Genomic DNA, 25,682 nt, shown 5'->3' on the forward strand with positions numbered 1-25,682 from the left:
GATTTGGACCGTCCCTCAGACACTTACTAGCTGTGTAACCCTGGGCAAGTCACTTAACCCCTATCTGCTTCATTTCTCATTTGAAAAATAATAGCACACATCTCAAGTGTATGCAAAGCACTTTATAAACCTAAAAGAATTAGATAAATAGTACTATTACTATTATCTTTGTTTGTACTTTGTAGTTGTAGTGGAGTCCAATTCTTTCAAACTCCACTTAGGATTTTCTTGGCAAAGATCCTTGAATGGTTTGCCACTTCCTTCTCCAGCTCATTTTACAGATGAGGAAACAGAAACAAACAGGGATAAGTTAAATGCCCAGGGTCACACAGCTAATCAATGTTCTGAGGCCAGATTTGAATTCAAGAAAGCGAATATTCCTGACTCCAGGCTGGATGCTCTTTCCACTATACCATCTAGTTGTCCATGTACAACTTTTAAGACATGGTCTGTTTGTTGGCAAATAACCTCTGTCATCTGGATCATTAGTCAGTGTGCTTTTTTTTCTTCCCTTGGAAAACACAGCAGGACTGTGTATACTGTGAACATTCAATTTAGTCCAACAAATATTTACCTACCTAACGTGTGTTCTGGCCTTAGCTCATTGTCCTTTTACAGGGTTTATCTAAGATGTATATATACTGAGAGACCAGTTGGATGGCCTCTCCGTTTACCTGCACATCATATTCTGGTCAGGAAGTATTCTTCATCCATTTATTTTCTCCTGTATGAAGAGACTCTTTTGAATGATAATGGGTCTTCTTTTGGAGGCTTTGTAGTGTACAGAATGCTTGATGTAATCTTCTCTGTGTTCTCAACAAGCAGGAATATCTCAAGAACTTTACCCAATATAAAAGATCCTTCTTTCTTTTGGACTTTGTGCTGGACATCCTTTTTTTTTTTTTTTTAAACCCTTACCTGGCTTAGAATTGATACCAAGTTTTCATTGCAAGGCAAATGAGCAGTAAGAGTTAGGTGATGGGGATTAAGCTGGGAAGTGTCCAAGGCCAGGACCTCCTGTCTCTAGGCTTGGCACGCTATCTGCTGAGCCACAGAGCTGCCCCTTTGGATGTCCTTTATGACGCTGGCCAACATCTTGACCAAGCACGGGACTCCATTTCTCCATTTTGTACTTTATAGACATATCACTGAACAAAGTTAGATCTGGTGCATCTTTCAAGAAGTCTTGTTTGGTTTTGTCCATTGTTGCTCTCTGTAGGACTGTTTTACCTGACATTTTGCTCTAATCCAGGGATCATCAAACTTGCAGTCAACTATCTACTTTTGTATAGTCTTTATACTAAACCTGGTTTTTACTCCTGCCTCTTAAGCAATCAAATGCTTAAAAAAAAAAAAAATCAGGGGCTGCTAGGTGGCTCAGTAGTTTGAGAGCCAAGCCTAGAGACAAGAGGTCCTTGATTCAAATCTGGACTCAAGACAAGTCCTAGCTATGTGACCCTGGGCAAGTCACTTAACCCCCCCTTGCCTAGCCCTTACCACTCTTCTGCCTTAGAACCAACACACCATATTGATTCTAAGACTGAAGGTAAGGATTTAAAAAAAAAATTTAACAAACAAGCACAGTTTGTAAGAGCTTGCCTTATTAACATCTTTTAATCAGTTATGGAATATTATGGATATAATCTGTTTTCGAAGGTCATTTGCAAAAGCCTGCCTGTTCCCATCTCCCATCTTTTTTTCAAGTACATGCTCCTCTTCAAAGGAGGTTAACAGATTATTTTCATAAAAACTGTGTAGAGGGGCACCTAGGTGATGGGAGTCACTTAGCCCCAGTTGTCTAGCCCTTACCACTCTTCTGCTAAGTATTTAGTCTTGATTCTTTTTTTTTTAATATTTAAATATTTTATTTTTTTAGAAAAAATTTTCCATGGTTACATGATTCCTGTAGTCTTGATTCTAAGACAGAAGCTAAGGGTTGTTTAAAGGAAAAAGCAGCAATTAAGGAAGATTAGAAATTTTGTCTTTCAGCAATTCAGTACTTAGTATTGATTCTAAGACAGAAGGTAAGGACTTTAAAAATAAGTGAAAACTGTGTAAATTAAAAAAACAAAAATAACACCATATACTCCAGAAGCTACTGATATTTTTGTAATCATTCCTATTTAGCAATAAGGTCCAAGATATTTTCCAAGTATTTAGCATTATCTCCTCTTCCATTACCTGAAGAATCAATTCCTCTTAATTGTGTTACCTCTGGAATGGACCTCCTCTGCACATACTTGGTCTTGTGTAGCTAAGACAGCATGGTGGATCCTACCAGACTCAGGAGGCAGGAAGACCTGGGTTCAAATCCCATCTCAACCACTTATTAGCAATGACACTTATCTCTCAGTTCCTTATCCTTTATAGACCCAAATCCTAGCACAGTGTTGAATAAATATTTATTGAGGGGCAGCTAGGTGGCCCAGTGGATAGTGTGTATCAGACCTGGAGTTAGGAGGTTTTGGTTTCAAATCTGACTTCAGAATCTTTCCATCTGTGTGGCCCTGGGCAAGTCACTTTATCCTAATTGCTGCATCTTATCCCTCCTGCCTTGGAACTGATATTTGTCTCTATTCTAAGACAGAAAATAAGGGTTTGATTTTTAAAAAATATTTATTGACTAATTAATCTGTCAAATGAGGGAGCTGAACTAAAGGTCTCATATAGCTTTAAATCTACGAGCCAATATATTACCTTTTTAACTTTAGCAACATTTCTACTATTTCTGGGAACAGTGATATTAGATTTTAAATGTAGTGGCTCTATTTTCATTGATTGGGAAAAGAGTTCATCACAGAAGGCTTGATGAATCTTCCATTTTTTTCAGCCCATTTGTTATTCTGCTTTCATCCATAAATGCCCTTGGGGATGATATTGGGGGGATAGAGTTGAAAAATTACAATTCCTTATTATGGGAAAACCAGGGGAGTTAACTTAAATATTACTTGTGGGCTCAGTGGGGTGGATAGGAAGGAACAATGGGTGAGACTTTACAAGCCAGGGACCAGGTTTAACTATAAGGGGAATGACCGTTGACAGAAATGGCAGTTAAGCCTGACTGTCACTCTGCCCCACCCAGCCTGGAATAACCTCAAAGTGTTAAATACATTTAATGAGGACTTTAAAGTACTAGAAAACACACAGGGAAACAGTTTAATTGTAATATGAGGGGATAGGAGAGGGGTTGAGGTGAAACTATGTCTAACTGCCCAGGACTGGAGTCAGAAGGGTAAGTTCCTTAGCCAACCTGGCTTCTGCCAGGTTTTGACAGCTTGGCTAAGGACCTGAGGAAGAGGGCTTGGATTTGGGGTCTCACAGCTGTTCCAGAGATGTCTTCAGGATACCAGGAACCAACTCCTCCACAGCCGATGATCCAAAGTAACCAGATAGGGAGAGATGTCTGCAGACTGTCGGCCAGATCACAGGCCACTTCCCTACTTAGAGTTGACTTGCAGGATTGATGTCTTCTGCCTTCACAACCTTCACCACTGTCCAAGATCCCAGGTCAAAAGGGACTGCAGATTGCACGTCTGCTCTGAACCCCTCACAGCACGGCATATGTTGCTCAGCACTCTCCTCCCTATCCCTCTGCATTCCATTCAGAATGTCCATGACTTCCAGCTAAGGCTTTCCTTAACATGCTTACACAAATCTGCTTTTAAACTTTTACAGCCTATACCCATTACATCCTCCATTCGAGGAAGCATAATAGAACAAGAACAAGACATAAACGAAACACTACAAGTAAAAAAATATGACCAAATAACTAGAAGTGTCCAAAAAGAGTAGCATGAGAGATTGAAGGAGACAGTGGTTGCCCTGATAATTTAGGAAACCAGAAAAGATGATTATAGAGTCCATCAGTCTTGTTCTAGCCTCACTTTCCTCCTTCCTTATTCTCCAACCTTATTGTCCACCATTTTAAGTGATGTTCTCTCTACCATCCTTAAATCTGTTGGCCTTTGAACTTCTGCCATTTACTCCTAGCTAACCTTCAACCCTGGCTAATACAGCTATTGGCTTCCTCCTCTCCTCTCCGGAGTTGTCAGATATTGCTAGAGGAGATTATGAAATTCTGCTGACAGGATCTATCACAAATTTATGCTAACCTAAATGCTACATGGTAATCCTTGCATTATCCATTAATAGCTTCTATTTTACTTCCCACAGTAAGATTTCAGAACTTTTTTTTTCTTTCTCCACCCTTTTCCCTTTTTTTTTTGCAGTAGATCATTTTGTCTTCTACTTTACTGATGAGAGGAGCGAGGCCACCTTTTGTCAACTCTCTTCTGTGCCTCTAATGTTGTCATTGTCCTTACCTTTCCATTCTTCTTCTTCTCAAAAATGGTGTTCTTAGGGGCCAACTCAGTGGCCCAGTGGTTAGAAGGCCAGGCCTGGAGTATCTGGGTTCAAATCTGGCCTCTCAGATACTTCCTAGCTGTGTGACCCTGGCCAAGTCATTTAACCCCAATTGTCTACCCTTTACCACTCTTCCAACATGACTCCATTTCTCCATTTTGTAATTCATAAACAACTGGACAATGGTATGTCTTTCAAGGAGTCTTTTATGGTTTTGATGATACATATTGTTGCTCGCTGTTGGAGTGTTTTGGCTGGCATTTTGCTCTAACCTAGGGATCATTAGAACCAATACTTAAATTGATCTGAAGACAAGGAAAGGGTTTTTTGTTTTTTAAAAGGTGGTCTTATTCCCTGCTTCATCAGACTCTTTCCTTTTTAATCTTTGTTTCCATCCCTTTCTGCCTTCCCCAAGACTTGATCCATGAGTCATTTCCCTTTTCTCTGCTGTGTCCCCTCAGTTGAAAAATGTTCAGGTTTCTTCTATCCTTTAAAAAATAAACAAAAATATTTGACACTGCTGCCATTCTTTCAAGCCATTGTCTTAAATTTCTTCCTTCTTTTTTTTTTTTAAACCCTTACCTTCCATCTTAGAATCGATACTATGTATTTGTTCTAAGGCAGAAGAGTGGTAAGGGCTAGGCAGTGGGGGCCAAGTGACTTGCTTATACAGTTACACAGCTAGGAAGTATCTGAGGCCAGTTTGAACCCAGAACTTCCCATCTCTAGGGCTTTCATTCTACTGAGCTGCCAAGCAGCAGCACCCCTCCACCCCCTTTTAAAAAAATCCTTAATTTCCATCTGAAAATCAATATTGTGTATTAATTCCAAGGCAGAAGAGTGTTATGGGCTAGGCAATAGAAGTGAAGTGACTTGCCCAGGGTCATATAGCTAGGAAGTGTTTGAAGTCATATTTGAACTCAGGACCTCCCATCTCCAGACTTGGCTTCCAATCCACTTGAGTCACCCAGCTGCCCACTCTTTTATACCCAAACCTTCAGAAAAGTCATCTGTGTGTGCTAAATGTCTGGACTTCCTCACCTTCTACTCAAACCTTCATTTAAAGTCTTCCATCACTCCCTTGAAATAGCTTTCTCTAAAGTAACTTTTGGTTTCTTGACTGCTAAACTTAATGGTCTTCTCTTAGTCCTCCTCCTGATTAAACTCCCCGCAGCTTTTTTTTTTAACCCTTAACTTCCATCTTAGAATCAATACTGTGTATTGGTTCCAAAGTGGAAGAGAGGTAAGGGCTAGGCAATGGTGGTTAAGTGCCTTGCCCAGGGTCACACAGATAGGAAATGTCTGAGGTCAGATTTGAACCCAGGACCTCCCATCTCTAGGCCTGACTCTCAATCCACTGAGCCACCCAGCTTGCCCCCTCCCTGCAGCTTTTGGCCTTGTCAACAACCCATTCTGTACCATTTTGCCTTGGCTTCTACTTCTCTGAGCTCTCCCATCCCCTAAATGTGGGGATCCCCTAAGACTCTGTCCAGATAATTCTTTTCTTTTTCTTTAGTCTCTTGACAAGCTCATCAGCTTCAGTGGGCTTGGCCATCAGCTCTATACAAATGACTACAAAAATCCATTTATCTAGTGGATAGGGTGGATGGAGTGCTGAGCCAGGAGTCAGGAAGACTGGAGTTCAAGTCTGGCCTCAGACATTATTTGCTGTGTGATACTGTAGGTCATTTAACTCCTGTTTGCCTCAGTTTCCTCAACTAGAAAGTGGGAATGATGATAATAACAATTGCCTTCCAACGTACTTGCAACCTTCACTGATCTCTCTCCTGTACGCCAGTCCCGTACCACCTTCAGCACCTGAATCTCAGCATATCCAAAATAAAATTAGTTAACTTCTAGTTATCCTCCCCTTTCCCAAAACTGCCCCTTCTCTAAACTTCCCAGTTCTGTCGAAGTGACTGTCATCCTTCCTATCTCCTAGATTAGAAACCTTATAATTATCTTTGCCTTCCCCTCTTCATGCCCCCAGTTACCAAGTCTTGCCTCTATTTTTTCCAAAATATGTCTCACCCCTGTTCCTTCTCTATGTACACATGAATACCTGCCCTACTTCAAGCCTTTCCTGGACTGCCATAATGCCCTGCAATTTCTTTCTTCTGTTTCCAATATCTTCCCTCCAGTTCATCCTGACACATATGCACCTGTCTGACAATCACTGTCCCTTTTCTGCTCAAACCTTTGGAGTGATTTCCCTGTTGCTGTTAGAATCAAATTTAGACTCTTTAAGACTGGTGTTTACGACATTCTATAATCTAGTTCCACTCTACTTTTTCCCTTACAGACTCATTTTTTATACTTCCTTTTCTGCATTCTACATTCTAACCAAACAGGACTGGTAGCTCTTCCCTAAATGAAGCATCCCATCTTACATTACAAAGACTGTTTTCCATTCCTGGCACTTAAGCTCTTCTCTTTAACACTTGAGAACCCTCAGTATGTGTTTTCTTCTACTTATAAGCTTCTTGAGGGTAGAGACTGAATCATTTTTGCCTTTTATTCACATCTAACATGGTACTCTACATATACTGGGCACTTAATGCTCTTTGAATTAAATTACTGAATTGAGGGGCTGTGGAAAGAGCATTGACTTGGAGGTCAAAGGACCTGGGTTCAAATTTTACCTCTTTCAGTACCTGTGTGACTGTCGACAAGTCATTTAATTTCTCTAGCCCTCAGTTTCCTCATCTGTAAAATGAGGCCTCTCAGTTCTATATTATAGGTCTAGTTTGATGATTCCATGATGATGATTCTTTTTTTTTAATTTAAACATTTATTAATAATCATTTTTAACATGGTTACATGTTTCATGCTCCTACTTTCCCTTTCACCCCCCCGCACTCCCCCCACCCATGGCCAACGCACATTTCCACTGGTTTTGTCATGTGTCCTTGATCAAGACCAATTTCCAAATTGTTGGTGGTTGCATTGGTGTGGTAGTTTCGAGTCCACATCCCCAATCATGTCCATCCCGACCCATGCGTTCAAGCAGTTGCTTTTCTTATATGTTTCCTCTCCTGCAGTCCTTCCTCTGAATGTGGGTAGCATCTTTACCATAAATCCCTCAGAGCTGTCCTGTGTCATTGCATTGCTGCTGGTTCAGAGGTCCATTACATTCGATTTTACCACAGTATATCAGTCTCTGTGTACAATGTTCTTCTGGCTCTGCTCCTTTCGCTCTGCATCAGTTCCCGGAGGTCTCTCCAGTTCGCCTGGAACTTCTCCAGTTTATTATTCCTTTTAGCACAATAGTATTCCATCACCCGCATATACCACAGTTTGTTCAGCCATTCCCCAATTGAAGGACATCCCCTCCTTTTCCAGTTTGTTGCCACCACAAAAAGCGCAGCTATAAATATTTTCGTACAAGTCTGTTTATCTATGATCTCTTTGGGGTACAAACCCAGCAATGGTATGGCTGGATCAAAGGGCAGGCATTCTTTTATAGCCCCTTGAGCATGATTCCAAATTGCCAGCCAGAATGGCTGGATCAGTTCACAACTCCACCAGCAATGTATTAATGTCCCAATTTTGCCACATCCCCTCCAACATTCATTACTCTCCCCTTCTTTCATTTTAGCCAATCTGCTAGGTGTGAGGTGATACCTCAGAGTTGTTTTGATTTGCATTTCTCTAATTATTAGAGATTTGGAACACTTTCTCATGTACTTATTGATACTTTTGGTTTCTTTACCTGAAAATTGCCTATTCATGTCTCTTGCCCATTTATCAATTGGGGAATGGCTTGATTTTTTATACAATTGCTTTAACTCCTTGTATATTTGAGTAATTAGACCCCTGTCAGAGTTTTTCGTTATAAAGATTTTTTCCCAATTTGTTGTTTCCCATGATGATGATTCTAACTAAATAGCCTCCTAGCAATTGTCCAGTCTATCCCTTCTCCAGTCAATCCTCTTTGAATTTCTTCAATTTAATTTTCCTGATGGCCAACCTGCCCCATCCATGAACATTGAAATACTTTCAGTGACCCCTCAATACCTCTGGAATAAAGAAGAAAACTCCTAACTATGGCATCCCACCCTCTTTATAATCTGACGCCAGCCTAGCCATTGAGCCTTATTTCATCCTGATCCCCTTTATGTAGTCAGTTTTAGCCAATGCTGATGAGCCTTTGTCACCGCCATCCTCGTCTTCCCTCTTGGCATTTGCTCATACCATTCTCCATATAAGAAGGAGCCTTTTCTCCCTCCCCTTCTCCATGCCCAAGGGTTCCCGTTCTTACAAACAACATTGTCTCTGCCTGCCTTGAAAATGTGATCTTCACCTCCAATGCTTCATAATGCTTTACCTGCATCTCTTTTTGGCAGTTAACCTATTTTATTCCCAGTTCTTTGTGCATTTGCCCTTTCCTCCATTAGATTACAAGCTTTCTGAGAGCAAGACCTTTGCTATATATATAATCTACTTATCCTTAGCTCTTACTACTATGTATTGCACAGAGTAGGTAGTTTTTTTTAAACCCTTATTATTGATATTGTGTATTGGTTCCAAGGCAGAAGGGCAGTAAGGTTAAGGCAATGGGGGTTAAGAGGTTCATCCAGAGTTACCCAGCTAAGAACTCTCTGAATCAAGATTTGAACCCAGGACTCTTCTGTTTCTGAGTCTAGCTCTTAGTTCACTGAACCACATAGTTGTTCCCCTTAGTAGGTGTTTTAATTTTTTTTTTTAAGTGGAAGGAAATAAGAAGATGAGTTTTGAAGATGGTAAGAAGGCTTTCAACAAGTAGAATTGTGTGATCCAGTCACAGAGCATGACTTGCTGTTGAAGGGTTTGGTTTGACTGCAACAGAGAGTTTTGTAAAAGCGGTCATAGTATGTAAATAATGTTCTAAAGGTAGGTTGGAGACAGACTATAGAGGCCCTTAAGACAGAAAGTAAGGGTTTTAAAAAATTGAATGGGAAAGCAATATATCTATTAAGTGTATAAGAGATCAAGGAAAGAAGAGGATCCATAAGTATTTCTAACATCTCTTTTTATGGAGGCAAAGAATTGGAAACTAAAAGGTTTGTGGAATGGATGACAAATTATGCTATGTGAAGGTAATGGGATGTTTTTGTGGTATAAAAAAATGATGAAAAGGATGATTTCAGAGAAACCTGGGCAGATTTTTATTTTTTTAATCAGGGAAAAATCAATCAATAATTAATTAATTGAGGGTGTTTTTACATGGTTACAGGATTCTTATTCTTTCCCTCCCCTCCCTCTACCCCCTCCCATAGCGGACATGCAATTCCACTGGGATTTACATGTGTCATTGATTAAGACCTATTTTCATATTATTGATATTTGCACTAGGGTGATGGTTTAGAGTCTATATCCCCAATCGTATACCCATCAACCCATGTGATCAGGCAATTGTTTTTCTTCTATGTTTCTACTCTGGGAAGATTTTTATGAACTGATGCAGAGTGAAGTAAGGAGAACCAAGAGAACAACTTTAACAATAACATTGTAAAGATAAGCGCTGGGCCAGCTGAATGGTTCAGTGGATAGAGAGTCAAGGTGCAGACAGGATCTTGATCCTGGGTTCAAATTTAGCCCAAGATATTTCCTAGCTATGTGTCTCTGAGTAAGTCATTTAAGTCCAATCACCTAGCCTTTAATTCTCTTCTGCTTTAAGACAGAAGGTAGGGAGCAGGGAGAGAGAGACAGACAGACAGACAGAGACAAACAGAGAAAGAGGGAGGGAGAGACAGAGAGAGACAGAGAGACATAGGAGAGACAGAGAGGGAGGGAGGGAGAGAGAAAGAAGAATGGAGGGAGACCCGCCATTGAAGGTCTTTGATCATTGCAGTGACCCACCACTATTCTAGGGGACCAGTGACCAAGGGAGTAGTCAGAGGGAGAGGAAATTCATAATTGATAATAGAGGGGAAGGTGGGGGAAGAGAAAAATTCTTTTGGAAAGAGGATAAGACAACAGAGCATGGGAGTCTATTTCAATAGTCCAGTTAAGAAGTAATGAGGACTTATACTGAGATGGTTATAGTATGGGGGGAGAGAGGAATGGATAGAAGAGATGTTTTAGAGGTAGAGTCAATAGAAGTAGGAATCTGATTAATTCAAGGGAGTTGGTGTAAGAAAAATAAAGGAATCAGATAACTTGAAGACTTTTAGACAATTAATGCATTTAATAAACATTTCTTTTTCTCTTCATCCTTCCCCTAGTTGTGTATGGGGGCGGAGAGGAGAAGAAAAAGAATTCTTGTAACATATCAACATGTTTCCTGTCAGCCTCGGGTGGGATGGAAGTTAGCAGGAATGCTCCTTGAAGCTTCAAATCAAGTGCTGGTATTTTCTGGAGTTTCTTCTACCCAGAAAGTCTGGTGTACTCAACCCTACCTCAGAAGTGGATCTCCCCATGCTCTTGGCAGTATTCAGGTGCCTCTTTGCACAAGGGATAATCCTTAGCTAACAAGACACTGACCAGTGTAGACAGTGGGGCCAGTCAGGGCTGCTGTAATCCCAGTATGGACTTCCATCTAAGAGAAGTGGTTGTCTTAGAGTGACAGCTTCCCAGTGTTGTGGTCCGTTAATTTTCTCCCTCTAATTTAGTGGAAGCCTGACCTCCCTGGCTACCTCAGAATTAGTGTGGCTGATAGGAATCTTTGGGCCTCTTTTAACAGCATCCACATTTATACCCACAGGCCAAGCAAGGGGCATCATGTTTCTGTGCATCATAATCACAGTTGCCTGATTTGCCTCAGGACCAATGATAGTTATTCCCCAGCTCCGGGCAATCCCTTTCGCTACACTCTTATTTTTCCCCTTGAGACAAAAAGCTTTGCTTTACATCCTCTCTCCTCTGGAGACTGAGAAGCTACTTATGTAATGGAAGGAACACAGATGTCAGGAGGTGAGGAGGGTTCTAGTCCCAGATCCACCACTAACCAGCTGTGAAACTTTGGGCAAGTTACTCATCCTTTCTGACTTCCAGTTTTCTTCAACTGTAGGAAACAACACTATAGGGGCAACTGGGTGGCTCAGTGGTTTGAGAGCCAGGCCTAGAGATGAGCAGACTTGGGTTTAAATCTGGCCTCAGATTTTTCTGCCTGTGTAATCCTGGGCAAGTCACTTACCCCCCACTGCCTAGCCCTTACTGCTCTTCTGCCTTGGAGCAAATACACAGTATTGATTCTAAGACAGAAAGTAAGGATTTAAAAAACAACAACAACCAACAACCAAAATACTTCCCCTGAGGCTCAAATAAAATGATAAACATATTGAAAATCATAAAGAACTAACCTTGGTCAGAGAATTCATTATCCTGTTGCCAACCTAATAATGAGCCTGGATTGGTCCCTTGGATACCAACAAGCCTGAATCTCTTGCCAGAACCATATCATATAATAATAGCTAACAGTGATTTGGGGTTTTCAAAGTGCTTTACAAATATCCCATTTTAAGTACTAGTATAACCTATATCAAACTATTTACCACCTTGGAGAAAGGAAGATGAGGGAGAGAGAGAATTTGAATCACAAAATGTCAGAAAATAATTTTTTTCTACCTGTAATTGAAAAAACAAATTAACCCCCCTCCAAAACAAACAAACAAACAAAAAACAACCAAATATCTCTTTTTATACTTACAACAGTCCTGAGAGGTATCTCTCTTTTACAGAAGAGGAAAATGTGTTAAGTGACTTGTCCAGGATCACAAAGCTGGCATATGTGTCTGGTGCCATGTCCAGCATTACTCCATCCACTTTGCCATGTAGCTGCCATGAGATAATATGAAGCATTGTTACCATGTATTATCTATCAACACCTAAGCCAAAGTTAGATGATAGAAACAACACCAGGTTTAAAATTGGTCAGCTTAGTTTCAAATCCTGATCTAAAGCTTGTCATACACCTGGACAAATCATTTAATTTCTCCATGCCTCAGCTTCCTCATTTGTAAAATGAAGGCTAATACAACAACTTTGGGAGACAGACAATGAAAGTAAAGGGAAGTACCTTAAAAACCTTAAAGCATGATAAGCATTTATTAAACTCCTACTATGTGCCAGGCACTGTATTAAGTGCTAATAATACAAAGGAAACCCAAAGAACAGCATCTGTCCTCAAGAAGTTTACAGTAATCTAATTGGGGAGAGAACATGTACAGATAAACCAAAGACAGGATAAACTGGAAAAGTAATCTTAGAGGCAAGACACTTAGTAGAAAGGGGGATCAGGAAAGGCAGAATTTTCACTGGAAAAAAAAAGGCAGGAAGCTAACAGACAGAGATGATGGAGAGAATTCTAGCATGATGGAGAGAATTCTAGCATGGGGGACAGCCAGTGAAATTGTATGTTTTGGAGAGATGGGAGAGTCCCCTGTGAAGAAAAGGAAAGAGACTATTGGCACCTATCAGATCAGCTAATATGACAGCAAAGGAAAATGACAAATGTTAGAGGGGATATGGGAAAATTGGGATACTAATGCACTGTTGGTGGAATTGTGAAATGATGTAATCGTCCTGGAGAGTAATTTGGAACCATGTCCAAAGGACTATAAGACTATGCATATATAAGGCTATAAGACTAAGTCTGTATCCCAAAGAGATCAAAGGAAAAGAACTTATTTGTACAATAATATTTCTAGCTGCTCTTTTTGTGGTGACAAAGAATTGGAAATTGAGGTAATGTCCATTAACTGGGGAATGACTGAATATATTGTGGCAATTGATTGTAATGGAACTATTGTACTTAAGAAATGATGAGCAGGATGATTTCAGAAAAGCCTGGAAAGACCTACATGAACTGATGCAAAGTGAAGTGAGCAGAAATAGAACTGTGTACAAAGCAACAATATTGTACGATGATTAATTTAGCTATTCTGATCAATACAGTGATCCAAGATAATTCTGAAGAATTTATGAGAAATGCCATCCACCTCCAGAGAAAGAACTGAATGAAGATTGAAGCTTTTTTTTTTCATTTTATTTTTATTTTTCTTTGCAATGTGACTAATATGGGAATATTTTTTTGTATGATTTCACATGTATAATATCACATTTCTTGACTTCACAATGGGTGGGGAAGGGGTCTTGGGGGAGAGAATTTGGAATTCACCATTAAAAAAATAAATATTTAAAAAATATTTTTAAAAGCCAAAACAGGAGAAGGGCAGCTAAACTTGAGGTCATATATAGCCTCAGGAATTTTCCACTTAATTCCAATTTCTTAGATATTTTGTATACATTCTAAGACAAAAGGGAAGATTTTAAGGGAAAAAAAAGAGCGAAACAGGGTTTTATATGTGATCCTGAAGGAAATAGGAAGCCACTAGAATATATTGAATGGGATGGTGACATAGTAAGGTCTACATTTTTTAGGAAGTTCAATCTGACAGCTGAATAGAGGAAAGATTTAATTCTGGGAAACCAACTAGCAGGCTATAGTAATATAGAAATGTAGGTTATCGTCATTGATGTTTTCTATGGTAAACACCCTTCCAAAATCTTAGACTGAGGAAATTTAGGTTGTGAGCATTTCAGAGACTTGCCCAAGGGCACACAGGTGGTATGGCAGTATGGGATTTGAACCTTGATCCTCTCATTTCAAATTTGCCCCTCTCCATCAGAAGCTTCTCTGACCACCCTCTTCCCCCCACCTTATTCTTCTCCCTGTCAGGTATCCCTTTGTACCCAGGTGGCTTTGGGTATGGAACACCTCTCCAACAGTAGGTTTGTGCACAAGGACCTGGCTGCCCGAAATTGCCTCATCAGTGCCCAGAGACAAGTGAAGGTGTCCTCCTTGGGCCTCAGCAAGGATGTCTACAACAGGTACTACCATCGAACCCCTTCTAGATTCAACTTTCCCTATTCCTACCCATTCCAAATGGATGACAGTTATAGAAACTATAACTATTGGGGCAACTAGGTGGCTCCAGGGATAGAGCGTCAGACCTGAAGTTTGGAGGCCCAGGGTTTAAATCTGTCCTCCGATACTTCCTACCTATGTGACCCTAGGCAAATCATTTAATTCCAGTCACCCTTACCTCTCTTCTGCCTTGGAACAAATATGTGGTATCAATTTTTTTTGGTTTGTTTTTTAAATAAACAAGGGATACTCTAGTCCCTAGGCCTGGCTCTGTATCTACTAAACCACCTAGCTGTCCCTCTAGTGTTGGTTCTAAAATAGAAGAAAAATATTTTTTTAAATAAGACACTATTTGGGCAGCTGAGTGGTTCAGTGGATTGAGAGCCAGGCCTAGAGACGGGACATCCTAGGTTCATATCTGGCCTCAGACACTTCCTAGCTGTGTGACCCTGGGCAAGTCCCTTAACCCCCATTGCCTAGCCCTTGCCACCCTTCTGCCTTAGAATCAATATACAGTACTGATTCTAAGATGGAAGGTAAGGGTTTAAAAAGAAAAGCAAAAAATCACTACAACTATAGGACAGAGATTTTGAATATGGGGGATTCTGAGAAGGGGACCCATAGAGAAGGGTCCTTACTTTTACTCTCTCCAAAGGTGACGGAGCATTTTTACATATTGGTGCTCAGTTCTCTTCTTTCCCTGTTATCTCTCTTTACCGTCTCCTTCACTCCACAAAGCACAAAGTTAGGGTCACAGAGATGGCAAAGAATTGACCTCATGAAGAGATCTACTCACCCATCTCATAGCCCAAAATAGACTGGAATAACAAATAGTCTTTCGTGTTTTTGAGAGCAGAGCCCAGTTCCCATCAATAATACCCCAAAGTGTTACCAGCACATTCTTATCAAGATAAGAAGTTTCATTACCAGGGATTGGGATAAAGAGGTCCACATACATACTTTTTTTAAATGAAGATATTTTAGTTTTATTTTTTATGCCATTTGATATCTTTTTAAAATTTTTATTTAATTGGTTAATTAAGAGAAGTTTTCCATGGTTACATGATTCATGTTCTTTCCCTCTTCTCCTCCTACCCTCCTCCCATAACCAATGCACAATTCCACTGGGTTTTACCACATACATACTTGTAAAAATTCAAGGTCTGTTTTTATGTTATGGCCATTAGTTCTTCCATGTGGATCCCCAGTTTTTAAAAAATAGACACCATCTCTTTTCATTTGATCCTATAGGCTTTAGGGGTCTCAATTAAACCTCTCTAATGTAACAGAGGGAAAATGTTAGGGGGTCCTGGGAAGTCATGAAGCTTGTGGGGCCCTTCCCACATCAGGGACTGCTGTCCTGGCCCCAGAGCAGCTGGTAAGGACTACATGCCCCTGTGCTCCGCAGCGAGTATTACCATTTCCGCCATGCCTGGATCCCGTTGCGCTGGATGCCCCCAGAAGCCGTCCTGGAGGGTGACTTCTCTACAAAGTCAGATGTGTGGGCTTTCGGGGTGCTGATGTGGGAGGTGTTTACCCACGGCGAGATGCCCCATGGTGGGCAGGCTGATGATGAGGTGCTAGCAGGTAAGGGTCTCTACCCAGGAGTGCGGGGCTTTGAATTTAGAAGACCACCTCAGACTTTCCTAGCTGTATGATCTTGGGAAAGTCACTTTATCCATCATTTACCTCAGTTTCCTCACCTGTAACATGAGGGGGTCAGTCTTCATGGCCTCTAGGATCCCTTCCAGCCCCAGAGCTATTATTTGACTATAAATTCGGGGAGGGGGGTGGTGGGAGGCCACACTCTGCTCCTTCTCTCTATGTCCAGTGCCCCTCACTGAGCAGCTTGCTCTAATCCTTCTGGACCCCTCCTGTTCTTGGCTCCCTACTGCCTTTGCTGAGGGACAACAAGAAAGCCAGTGGGCCCTGGTGGGGGGAGTTGGGAGGTGGGAGTGAGTTAGTACACAAGTTTCAACCCTGTGCTTCTGGGCAGTGGGGGAGAGGGTACTGGAGGGACAGAATGAGGACCCTTCCCTCTCTCCCGCAGACCTGCAGGCTGGGAAGGCACGGCTCCCACAGCCCGAGGGCTGTCCTTCCAAGTTGTACCGGCTGATGCAGCGCTGCTGGGCCCCCAGCCCCAAAGATCGGCCGTCTTTCAGCGAGATTGCCAATGTGCTCGGAGAGAGCTCTGCTGATGGAAAGCCGTGAGGAGGGAGTCCCGGGGCAGGCTGTGTCCCAGGATGGGCAAGGGATGGGGGGAAGCCCAGCAGGGAGTGCCAGCTGCTCCCGTGGACCGTTAGAACACGACCTAGCGGCAAGATGGGCACGGGTTCCCTCTCCCCTTCTGCTCTTGGGCTCCTTGACCGGCCACGGACAGGCAAACCTGAGGCCTGGGCAGAGCCTGGGCTTTTCCTCCCCTTCTCCCCGCAACTCAATCCCTTGCATCTCTGCTCCTTTGACCCCTGTATTGGCTGGGTCACCAGGACCTGAGGGGTGGGCATCTTCCTCCCCCCCTCACCAGGAGCAGCGTTGGCACCTCAGGTAACAATAATGAGCAGCGTAGGCCTTCTCTGTGCTCTGGGTACAAACCTGCCGCCTTCCCAGCAAGTCGGGCCAGGTCACGTCCAGGGACGCTTCCTAAGGCACCCAGACCAGGCGTCGAGGCGAGGCTCGGGTCTGGCCATGGTCTAGGAGTCTCCGAGGGCCCAAGTGAGCGAGGTGCGTGAGGCCGGCCCCAGGCCTCAGAGGGGACATGCCTGAGTGTGTGCCTGCTCTGAATGCCCCAGGGCTCTGGTCTCTGTGCCCGGCCTACTCCTGTTACCCTCTGCCTTCCCTCTCTCCTTCCCCCTTACTAAGTGCCTGGCAGATGAAGGAGTTTTTCAGGAGCTTTTGACATTATATTTACTGCCCCTTTTGTATGCACCGTGGGCAAGTTTTGTACTTAACTTCAGGTGGGGTTTGTGGGAGGAGGGAGGGAAGGGAGGATCTGGAGGGGTGGGGAGGGCCGGGCCATCCCTGCCCCAGGCCTGCCATGGGGATGGGGTTTTTAACTCCCTGCTCTCAATAAAGAAGCCCTTTTTGTAACTTTCTTCTAAGGCTCATGACCTGTTCTCCTCAATCCTACCCCTGCTTCCATGCCCTCTTCCCTCACTATGCCTTTCGTGGGGTCTTGTGGGGTTCCTGTGGTTGATTCCAGTATATTCCAATATATATATATATATGCATGAAAGTTGCTTTAGCCACAGGAAGAACTCTGAAGAAATTGGCTCCTGGTACTGGCCCAGCTCCAGGCTTCCCTCCCATCTCTGTCCGCTAAGACTTGGAGCTGGGCAGAATGAAGGGCTTAGGAAGGACAGGATTCATGGAAAGAGGTGATGGTAAGAGCCTTGGCTCCCATTCCTCTGCCTTCTTCTTAGGAGTCATCTTGGCTACTCCCTTGTACTGGTTTCTGGCTGTCCTACTCCGTGCCCAGACTTGGTCAGTCAGTGAGTGGGATATTAGGAAGGGAAAAGGATCCAAGGTAAGATTGAGGGTGGGTTTGTCTGTGAGGTGGTGAGGGACACTGGGGAATTGCCAGACCCCTGAAGGTTAAATGGATCTAGATAATTTATCAGAAACAAAGGTGGTTCTGCTTTTCTAAAGCTGCTTTGATTTTTAACTTCATTCATTAAACCTCCCATCAAGTCTCTCTTATCCTTAAACAAAAACAAACAACAACCCAAAACTTCCCTCTTTAATCTGCATCCTATTCCTCCCTGTTGCCTCTTCTACACTACTAAATCTTCTCTCTTCACAATCACCTGGGATCTCCTAGTCAACAAATTTGTCCTATAATTGAGGACTTTACTCAGTCCTCCTCCTCCTGGACTTCTATAGTATTAATATTACTGACTTTTTTTTTTAAATGTCATTTCTTTTTTTTTTTTTATCATGCAAAACACACTTCCATATTGGACACTGTTGTAAGAGCATACTCATACATAACCAAAATCCTAAAATAAAACCATAAATACACTGGTAAGAAAAATAGTAGGCTTTGATCTGCATCCATCTGACTACAACAGTTCTTTCTCTGAAGGTGGAGAGCATTCCCTGTCATTAGTCCTTCAGGATTGTCCCATATCATTGCATTTCTGAGAGAAGCCAAGTTTTCAGTTGATCATCATACAATACCTCTGTTAATGTGTGCAGTGTTCTCCTGATTCTGCTTATTTTGCTCTGCATCAGTTCATGCAGATCTTTCTAGTTTTTTCTAGAATAGTTTTGTTTATCAATTGTTATAGCACAATAATATTCCATCAGCAACATATACCACAATTTGTTTAGCCATTCCCCAACCGATGGACATCCCCTCAATTTCCATTTCATCAAATGTCAGTTCTATGGTCCCTACCTATAATTCATTCTAGATATTACTTTATTGAAGGGATGAAGGTTCCTCTCCTCAGTACTTCTGACCATTTCATCACCAACATTCCTTACATGGACCTGCCCAGGGTTTTATCAAGCTCTCATTTTCCTTTAACAATTCTCCATGACCTCAAGAGCTTCAGTGATGGCTCCAGCCCTGACTTCTTGTGGGCTCTGAATCCACATTTTTTCAGCTAGTTTTTAGAAATTACATCCCTGGAATTCCCTTGACTTCAGTGTATCCTAAACAATAATCCTTAGAGAATCACAAAGTCTCAGAGTTGGAAGGAATCTCAGCAGTCTTCTTGTCTAAACCATAAACACAAACAAAAATTTCCTCTTAAAATAGACTCCACAAGTGGTCATAGAATCTTGGTTTAAAGACCTCCAGTAATGGGGAACCTATCCCCTCTTATAGTAGCCCTCTCTATGTTTGGGCAAATCTAGTTATTAGGAATTTTTTTCCTTACAGTTGTGGGAATCAGATTGTGAAGAACCTGAGATTAAATTAAATGGTCAGACTTATGCTTTAGGAAGATTATTTTGGCAGCTGTATGGAGGATGGATTGGATAAGAGAGAGTCTGGAAGCAGAGTTGGCAAGCAGAGACTGTTTGTCTGGGCAAGAAATGATGAAGGTCTGAAGAAGTAGAGGTGGTGAGTGGATAAAGTTAGGTATAAGTAATTATGGAGGTGTAATCAAGATTTCACAGCTGGTGAGAAGATGGCTAACTGAGAATGGTGATGTCTTCAACAGAAAGGGAGATGTTTGGATAGGGAGGGTGAAGGTGGCAAAGGCATTACTTTCTCTTTCTGAAAAGGCTGACTTTTAAGATGCATGGGGAAAATTGAGAAAAAGCTATCCAGCAAGCAAAATTGATTGTGTGTGTGTGTGTGTGTGTGTGTGTGATTCAAGAGACAGATTAGGGCTAGATTAACATATTTGAGAGTCATCTGTGTAGAGATGATAATTCAGTCCATGGGAATTTATGAGCCTTTCCCAAGAGTGTAGAGAGAAAAGATGACCCCAGAGAAAGCCCTGGGGAACACCTGTGTTGGAGGCAGGGGTTGTGGTGGCACAAGATGGATAAAGCTTCAGCAAGAGTCTGAGGAACAGCCAGCAAGGTAGGAATAGTACCAGAAAAGAGCAGAATTATAGAAACCTAGGACATTAAGTATGGGGATGAGGAGAATGTATTCAATAGCTGTAGAAAAGTCAAGATGAAGACAGACAAAGCTTTCCTTTTATTTATGAGTTGAACTGGATGACTAATAAACTTCTCTCCAACTCTCAGATTCTGTAATTGTGTGATTTAGCAGTTCAGAGATCATTGGTAACTTTAGAGAGAGCAGTGCAGTAAAATGATAAGGTTAGAAGCCAGATTTCAAGAGATTAAGATGTGAAAAGAAGGGGAGAGATTTGGAGACAGTAAGTATAGATGTTTCTTTTCAAGAGTTTAGTTGTGAAAGTGTAGAGATATATCAGATGATAACTTGAGGGGATGGCAGAATCTAGGGAAAGTAAGGGCAGACCTGGATAGAATATGTAGGCATCAAGGAATGAGCCAGTTGATGAGGAAAGGTTGAAGCTGAGAGAGACAGTGATCATTTAGTCAAGTTCAAGCAGAAACAAGGTGATGAATGAAGGGCACTATTAGGGGAGGAGGAAGTTGGCCTTTGTAAGGAGAAAGACCACTTCCTCCAGAGAGGTGGGAATATAGGAGAGGAAAGGTAAAGAGGAAGTTCATGGTTCTACTTTCTTAGTAAAGTAAGAAGCGAAAACAATTTGATGAGAAAAAGTGAGATGGAGGACAGCATAAAGAATGGCCTTGTGGGGCCAGCTAAATGGCTCAGTGGCTAGAGAATCCAGCCTGGACATAGGAGGTCCTGGGTTCAATCTGGCCCTCAGATACTTTCTAACCGTGTGACCCTTGTCTAGGCAATTTTTTGTTGTTAAAAAAAAAAAAGTCTCTGTTGGGGAGTGGGACAAATGCAATGAGAGGATCAGAATTCAGAAGATCAGAAATGTTGTTACAGCAACAATAGTGGCTTAGTTGTGATTAAAATAACTTGAATTTGTAGTGGACCCAGTCAGTCAGATGGGGTGATTTCCTCTAGTCATTGTTTAAAATGTGCTGCAAGTAGAGGAAAAAGATGGTGAGGGTAATCCAAAGTTGAGGAAATAGCAAGACCCAAATGGTCCTCAGCTAAAGAGATCAATGCAGTGGTACTGGTTGTCTCCAGAGACTTAAGTATGAAAATACCAAGCAGAAGAGTTGGTGTTTAATATTAGAGGCAATGGAGAAAGCTTTATATTAGAGTTGGTAGGGAATTATTCTTTTTTCCTATTCCCTAAAATAGGTCTTAACTGACATTTGTATAAGATTTCAAGGTTTACTGAGGGCCTTTTTCCCTACATTGGACTATCTCAATGTTTGCTAAGAAGATGGCTTAACCCAGGCAAGTTAATTCTCTCCAACAACATAAAGGACTGCTCTGTGGAGAGCTCCAGCTAATAAACTCATCTTGCTTGACACCCAAGAGAGCAAAACTAGCTAAGGATGATGGAAGTGTTCAGAAGATAGAGTCAGGCTTAATATTGGGGAAAGTTTTCTAGTAATTGGAGTTTTCCTAAAGTAAAGTGAGCTACTCAGGGAGATGATAGGTTCCCCTTCATTGGAGGTCTGATAGTGGTCAGTTTGTTGGATTATGGGGCCATTTGACAAGATGGTGTCCAAGAGCCCTTCCAGTCTTGAAACTGATGCATTGAACCTGGATGAACATCCACTGAGGCAATATGATGTGATGGGAAGAATCAGTACTAGTTACAATGCCTAGAAGTATCTTAATATCCTGGCTGTGCTATATCCATGGTCTTCAACAAATCTATCTCTCAGAAAAGCTCAGTTTCCTCTACGTAATGTAATATTGATTGGATGATCACAAAGCAGGGGGATTATGATGGAAAGTTTGTTGGGGTGGGGAGTAGTTAGGTGGCACAGATTGAGAGCCAGGCCTGAAGTTGGGAAGACCTGGATTCCAATTTGGCCTCAAGACACTTCCTAACTGGATGATGATACCTGGGAAAATCACGTAACCCCATTTGCTTTGCCCTTTTGACAGAGTTGTTACTAAGACAGAAAAATAAGTTTGTTTTTTTTTTTTGTTGTTGTTGTTGTTTTTTTAAGAAAAAGATGCTTTCCTTGACCTTATAGCTAAGTAGTCAACAAATACTACTTGACAGAATATAAGCCAAGTCTCTAAGTAAAGCCCTAATGGATAGAAATTACTATATTTTTGTTTTTTGGTTTTTTTTTTTCCCATAAAAAATGCTTGTTGGTTGCTTAAATGCCTATCGAGTGACAGCTAAGTACTGAGTATGGAATAGGTTGGCTCTTTTGGTAGGAGGTGGGGTGTAGGATTAAGAACCTGTCTGGATGGCTGAGGTCAATTCCCAGAATCCTAGATTTGGACTCCAAAAACTACTTTTTTAAAACTACTTGTGAGAATTGCTGAAATAAGTTTTGGGGCCAGTTTTCTCATCTCTAAATGAAAGGGTTGGACACTGAAAAGTGGAAAAAAGCAGATTGGTTCTGGCAGAGGTACTGGGTTCAGATGCCTTCATTGACACTGCTTGTGTGACCCCTTGACAAGTCATATTTAACCTCCCTGGATCCTAGTTTCCGTATCTATGAAATGAGGGGCTTAAACTGGATGGCCTCAGGAGTCCCTTCCATTAGCTGGAGAATCTTGGGACCTTCCAAACTGATGAATTAATAATCTCAAAGGTGATTGCTGGTTGCTTTATCTTCTTTGAAGTCAATATGCAAGACCTTGATATTACACTGATTTCTTTAACAAGGTGGGGGTGGGGAATGTAACATGTCATTTCCCTAGAAGGGGAATGTAATCTCTTTCTAAGTGGGTTATTGAAGGCTTATAGTAGGACAGTATAGACAACTGAAAAGTCAAGGGCCTGGTCCCTAACCTGGCTCAGCTTCTCAACCAGGCAGTAGGTAATAGAGTAAGAGGAGAAGGAATCATGATGCACTTAGTCAACCTGAATTAGAGCCCCAGCCCTTACTAACATTTAATAGCTAGTCACTTAATCTGAATTTATTTTCTCCTTTAATAAAACAACTATATAATACAATTTAATAATACAACTCACAAAAACAACTTTACAGGGAATGTGGTGAGGAAAGTGCTTTGGGTAAATGGTTATTATATGAAAGAGTTTGTGCAGGTTAGGGTTAATAGTTCTGATGTGGGAAATAAATTGTGTTCATTTTAGAGTACAGAGTAGAGTAGTACAATGGAAAAAGAGGGAATCCGAAGTTCTGGGTTCACATCTCTGCTCAGTCACTACTTCTGTATCCTTGGACAAATTATTTGACCTCCTTGACCTCAGCCTCTTTATTTGTAAAATGGGCTTGTTTCAGGGGGTGGGAGTGGGAGGAGATAGATTAGATAGATGGCCTCTGAGGTCCTGTGCAGCAAAGATCCTTCCCAGCAATCATCCACACAACATCATAGATGGTCATAAAGAGATCTGAGATCTTCAAGGCCATCATTTGGTCTTAACGTCTCTTCCCTCCTGGCACAACTAGGTAGCACTGGGGTTGGAGTGCCAGGCCTGAAGTAAGGAGGACCTGGCCTTAGGTACTGCCTAGCTATGACCCTGGGAGGTCACTTAACTCCAATAGCCTAGCTCTTATTATACTTCTGTCTTAGAATTAATATTAAGACAGAAGATAAGGGTTTTTTAAAAAGTCCCTTCTTGTCTTATACCTTGACATGTCTTTGAAACCAGACTTTTCTAATGGGTTTCTTTGATGGATAGCCCAAAGTTCCAAGATCCGTGTAGATTGGTGCTCCCTAGGCAGCAAGCATTTATTGAACTCTAATGTGCAATGGGGGTTAAGTGACTTGTTTGTCCTTGGTCACATAGCTAGGAAGTAGCTGAAGCCAAATTTGAACTCGGGACCTCCCATCCCTAGGTCTGGCTCTCAATCCAACTATGGCACCCAAATACCCCGCCCTCCCATACCTGTTTTCTTAATACAGTATCCTATGAAGGGAGGAAAGAATCAGTGACCAATCTAAGCCTTGAGTTTAAATAGTAGGAAGGAAAAAGGCAGATGGAGGAAAAGAATGAAGGAAGAAAAAGTAGAAGACAAAAAGATGTAGAAAAGGAGAGTTAACGATGCTTCATTGGTGGGAGGAAATGCATCTCTAAATTTGTGCTCTCTCTCTCTGACTCTCTTTCCCTCCCTCTCCCAAATCTACAGGGAATGTCTGGCAAAAAAAAAATCCAAATGGAAGGATTCCCTGTAAATTAGGAATAATCTTAACTTGGGATCCCTGGACTCAGTCCATTTTTATATAAATGTAATTTATTTCCTTTGTAATCTTCTCTGTTTTATTTTATGCATTTAAACTATTCTTTTAAGAAGGAATCACAAGTTTCATCTGACTCTCAAAAGTAAAGAACTCTTGCTCTAGATGATAAAGTCTCCTACATGTCTGCAGAGAACATTGCACTAATTGCTTCAAGCATGGAAAGACAGTGCCTCCTAAGTAGGATTCAGAACAACTCCAGCTTAGCCTCTAACGTCCATAATAGGAAAAAAGTGAATGAATAATTGCTTATGAAATTTACATACAGTGCATCAACTGCTCTGCTGCCAAGTCCAGGTCAACCCATTTTGCCCATTATCTTGGATGGACATTGCAGATGCTGGGCTGGGCCTAACTTGAAAGAACTCGAGTATGGATTGCATTTAAGAAATTGTGCAGTTCATTTACATTGCTGAAACAAAAACTAAAAAACTAAAATAATTTACCCCTTAAACACAGATTCATCTAGTGATACTATGGTTGTTAATCATGGAATACTAGGTTTTTTTTAGATAGTAAAAACTGGGCAACTCAAAGGACACTAAAGAGATGAAAGAGTAAGCATAAATAAGGTTACAAGTATATTTATTCTCAGTGATTTTTATTGAAAAAAAAAGTGGCATAAGAAAGATTAAATGAACCAAGCAAAACATGATAGACTTAGTCCCTATAAGATGCTGAGGTCCAGAGGAAGGCCACTAGGCTCATTGAGTGGACCCCCTGTAGAGAATTATAGGACAACATGGAAATAAATTGCAAAAGATAAGATGTTACATGAGATCCCAGTGTGGTTTGGTAGAAAAGTCACAATGGATTTGGACTTAACTTGGATGGAAACTCTGGGTCTGCTTCTTAATGATTTTGAACAAAACCAGTTTTCCCCTCTCCTGAGTCTTTAAAGTTGCATCATATGTAAAATGATGAAAACTGGACTAATGTCTTAAATTTAGAACCTTAATTTAAGTTCTGTGACTCTTTGAAAGTGTGTTTCCAAGCATTCTAGGAAAGAAAAAAAACCTTGTGGCTACTAGTGCAGAGATGTTTTCAACCACATATATCTCAGAGATATATGGAAAGCTTCAAGGAAATGTGGGGACCCCGGTTGGAATTTTTTGTTATGATCCATTATAGGGGAGCTGGAGAACAATTTGGCCATGATTAAGCCTAATCTTTACCACTAGTGTAGTGTAGTGAAAAGAGCACTAAACTCAGGAATCGGAGGATCTAAGTATAAATCCCACAGTAACAATACCTTTTGTGAACACTTTGGGCCTCTTTAATAGCTCTGGGCCTCTTTTCTTCATCTGTAAAATGGGGAGAGGGACAGATAGAGAAAGGAGGGCTTGTGAGGTCCCTTCCAGTTTTAGTTCCATGATCCTACAGAGATAAACCCTATGCTTGTAAGGTCTGTTGGAAAACCCCTACTGAAAAGAGGGAGGAAAACAGGGCTGACCAGGGAAGAGAGAACATTCTCTCATTTCCTAGGTAAAGCTGAGTCTCCAAGGATGACCTTGATCTAGAAAAAGAGTTAAAACATATCAATGAGGAAACTAGGTGTCTCAGTGGATAGAGAGCCAGGCCTGGAGTCAGGAGGACCCAGATTCAAATGTGACCTTGGGGCAATTCACTTAACCCCAGCTGCCTAACCCTTACCACTCT

At 41.5% G+C, this 25,682-nt stretch overlaps 1 protein-coding gene across 1 annotated transcript in view; it reads left to right on the forward strand.

Annotated features, from left to right (window-relative positions):
* The window catches only part of PTK7 (protein tyrosine kinase 7 (inactive)), a 99,332-nt gene extending 82,029 nt beyond the window's left edge, over positions 1-17,303 (forward strand). The window contains exons 18-20 of the mRNA XM_044675321.1: positions 14,024-14,175; positions 15,621-15,799; positions 16,263-17,303. Coding sequence (XP_044531256.1) covers positions 14,024-14,175; positions 15,621-15,799; positions 16,263-16,423 — 492 coding nt within the window. The 3' untranslated portion in view covers positions 16,424-17,303. The remainder of the gene's footprint in view (positions 1-14,023; positions 14,176-15,620; positions 15,800-16,262) is intronic.
* Positions 17,304-25,682: the final 8,379 nt, after the last annotated feature.

Source organism: Gracilinanus agilis, chromosome 4, assembly GCF_016433145.1.
Source record: "Gracilinanus agilis isolate LMUSP501 chromosome 4, AgileGrace, whole genome shotgun sequence".
NCBI lineage: Eukaryota > Metazoa > Chordata > Mammalia > Didelphimorphia > Didelphidae > Gracilinanus > Gracilinanus agilis.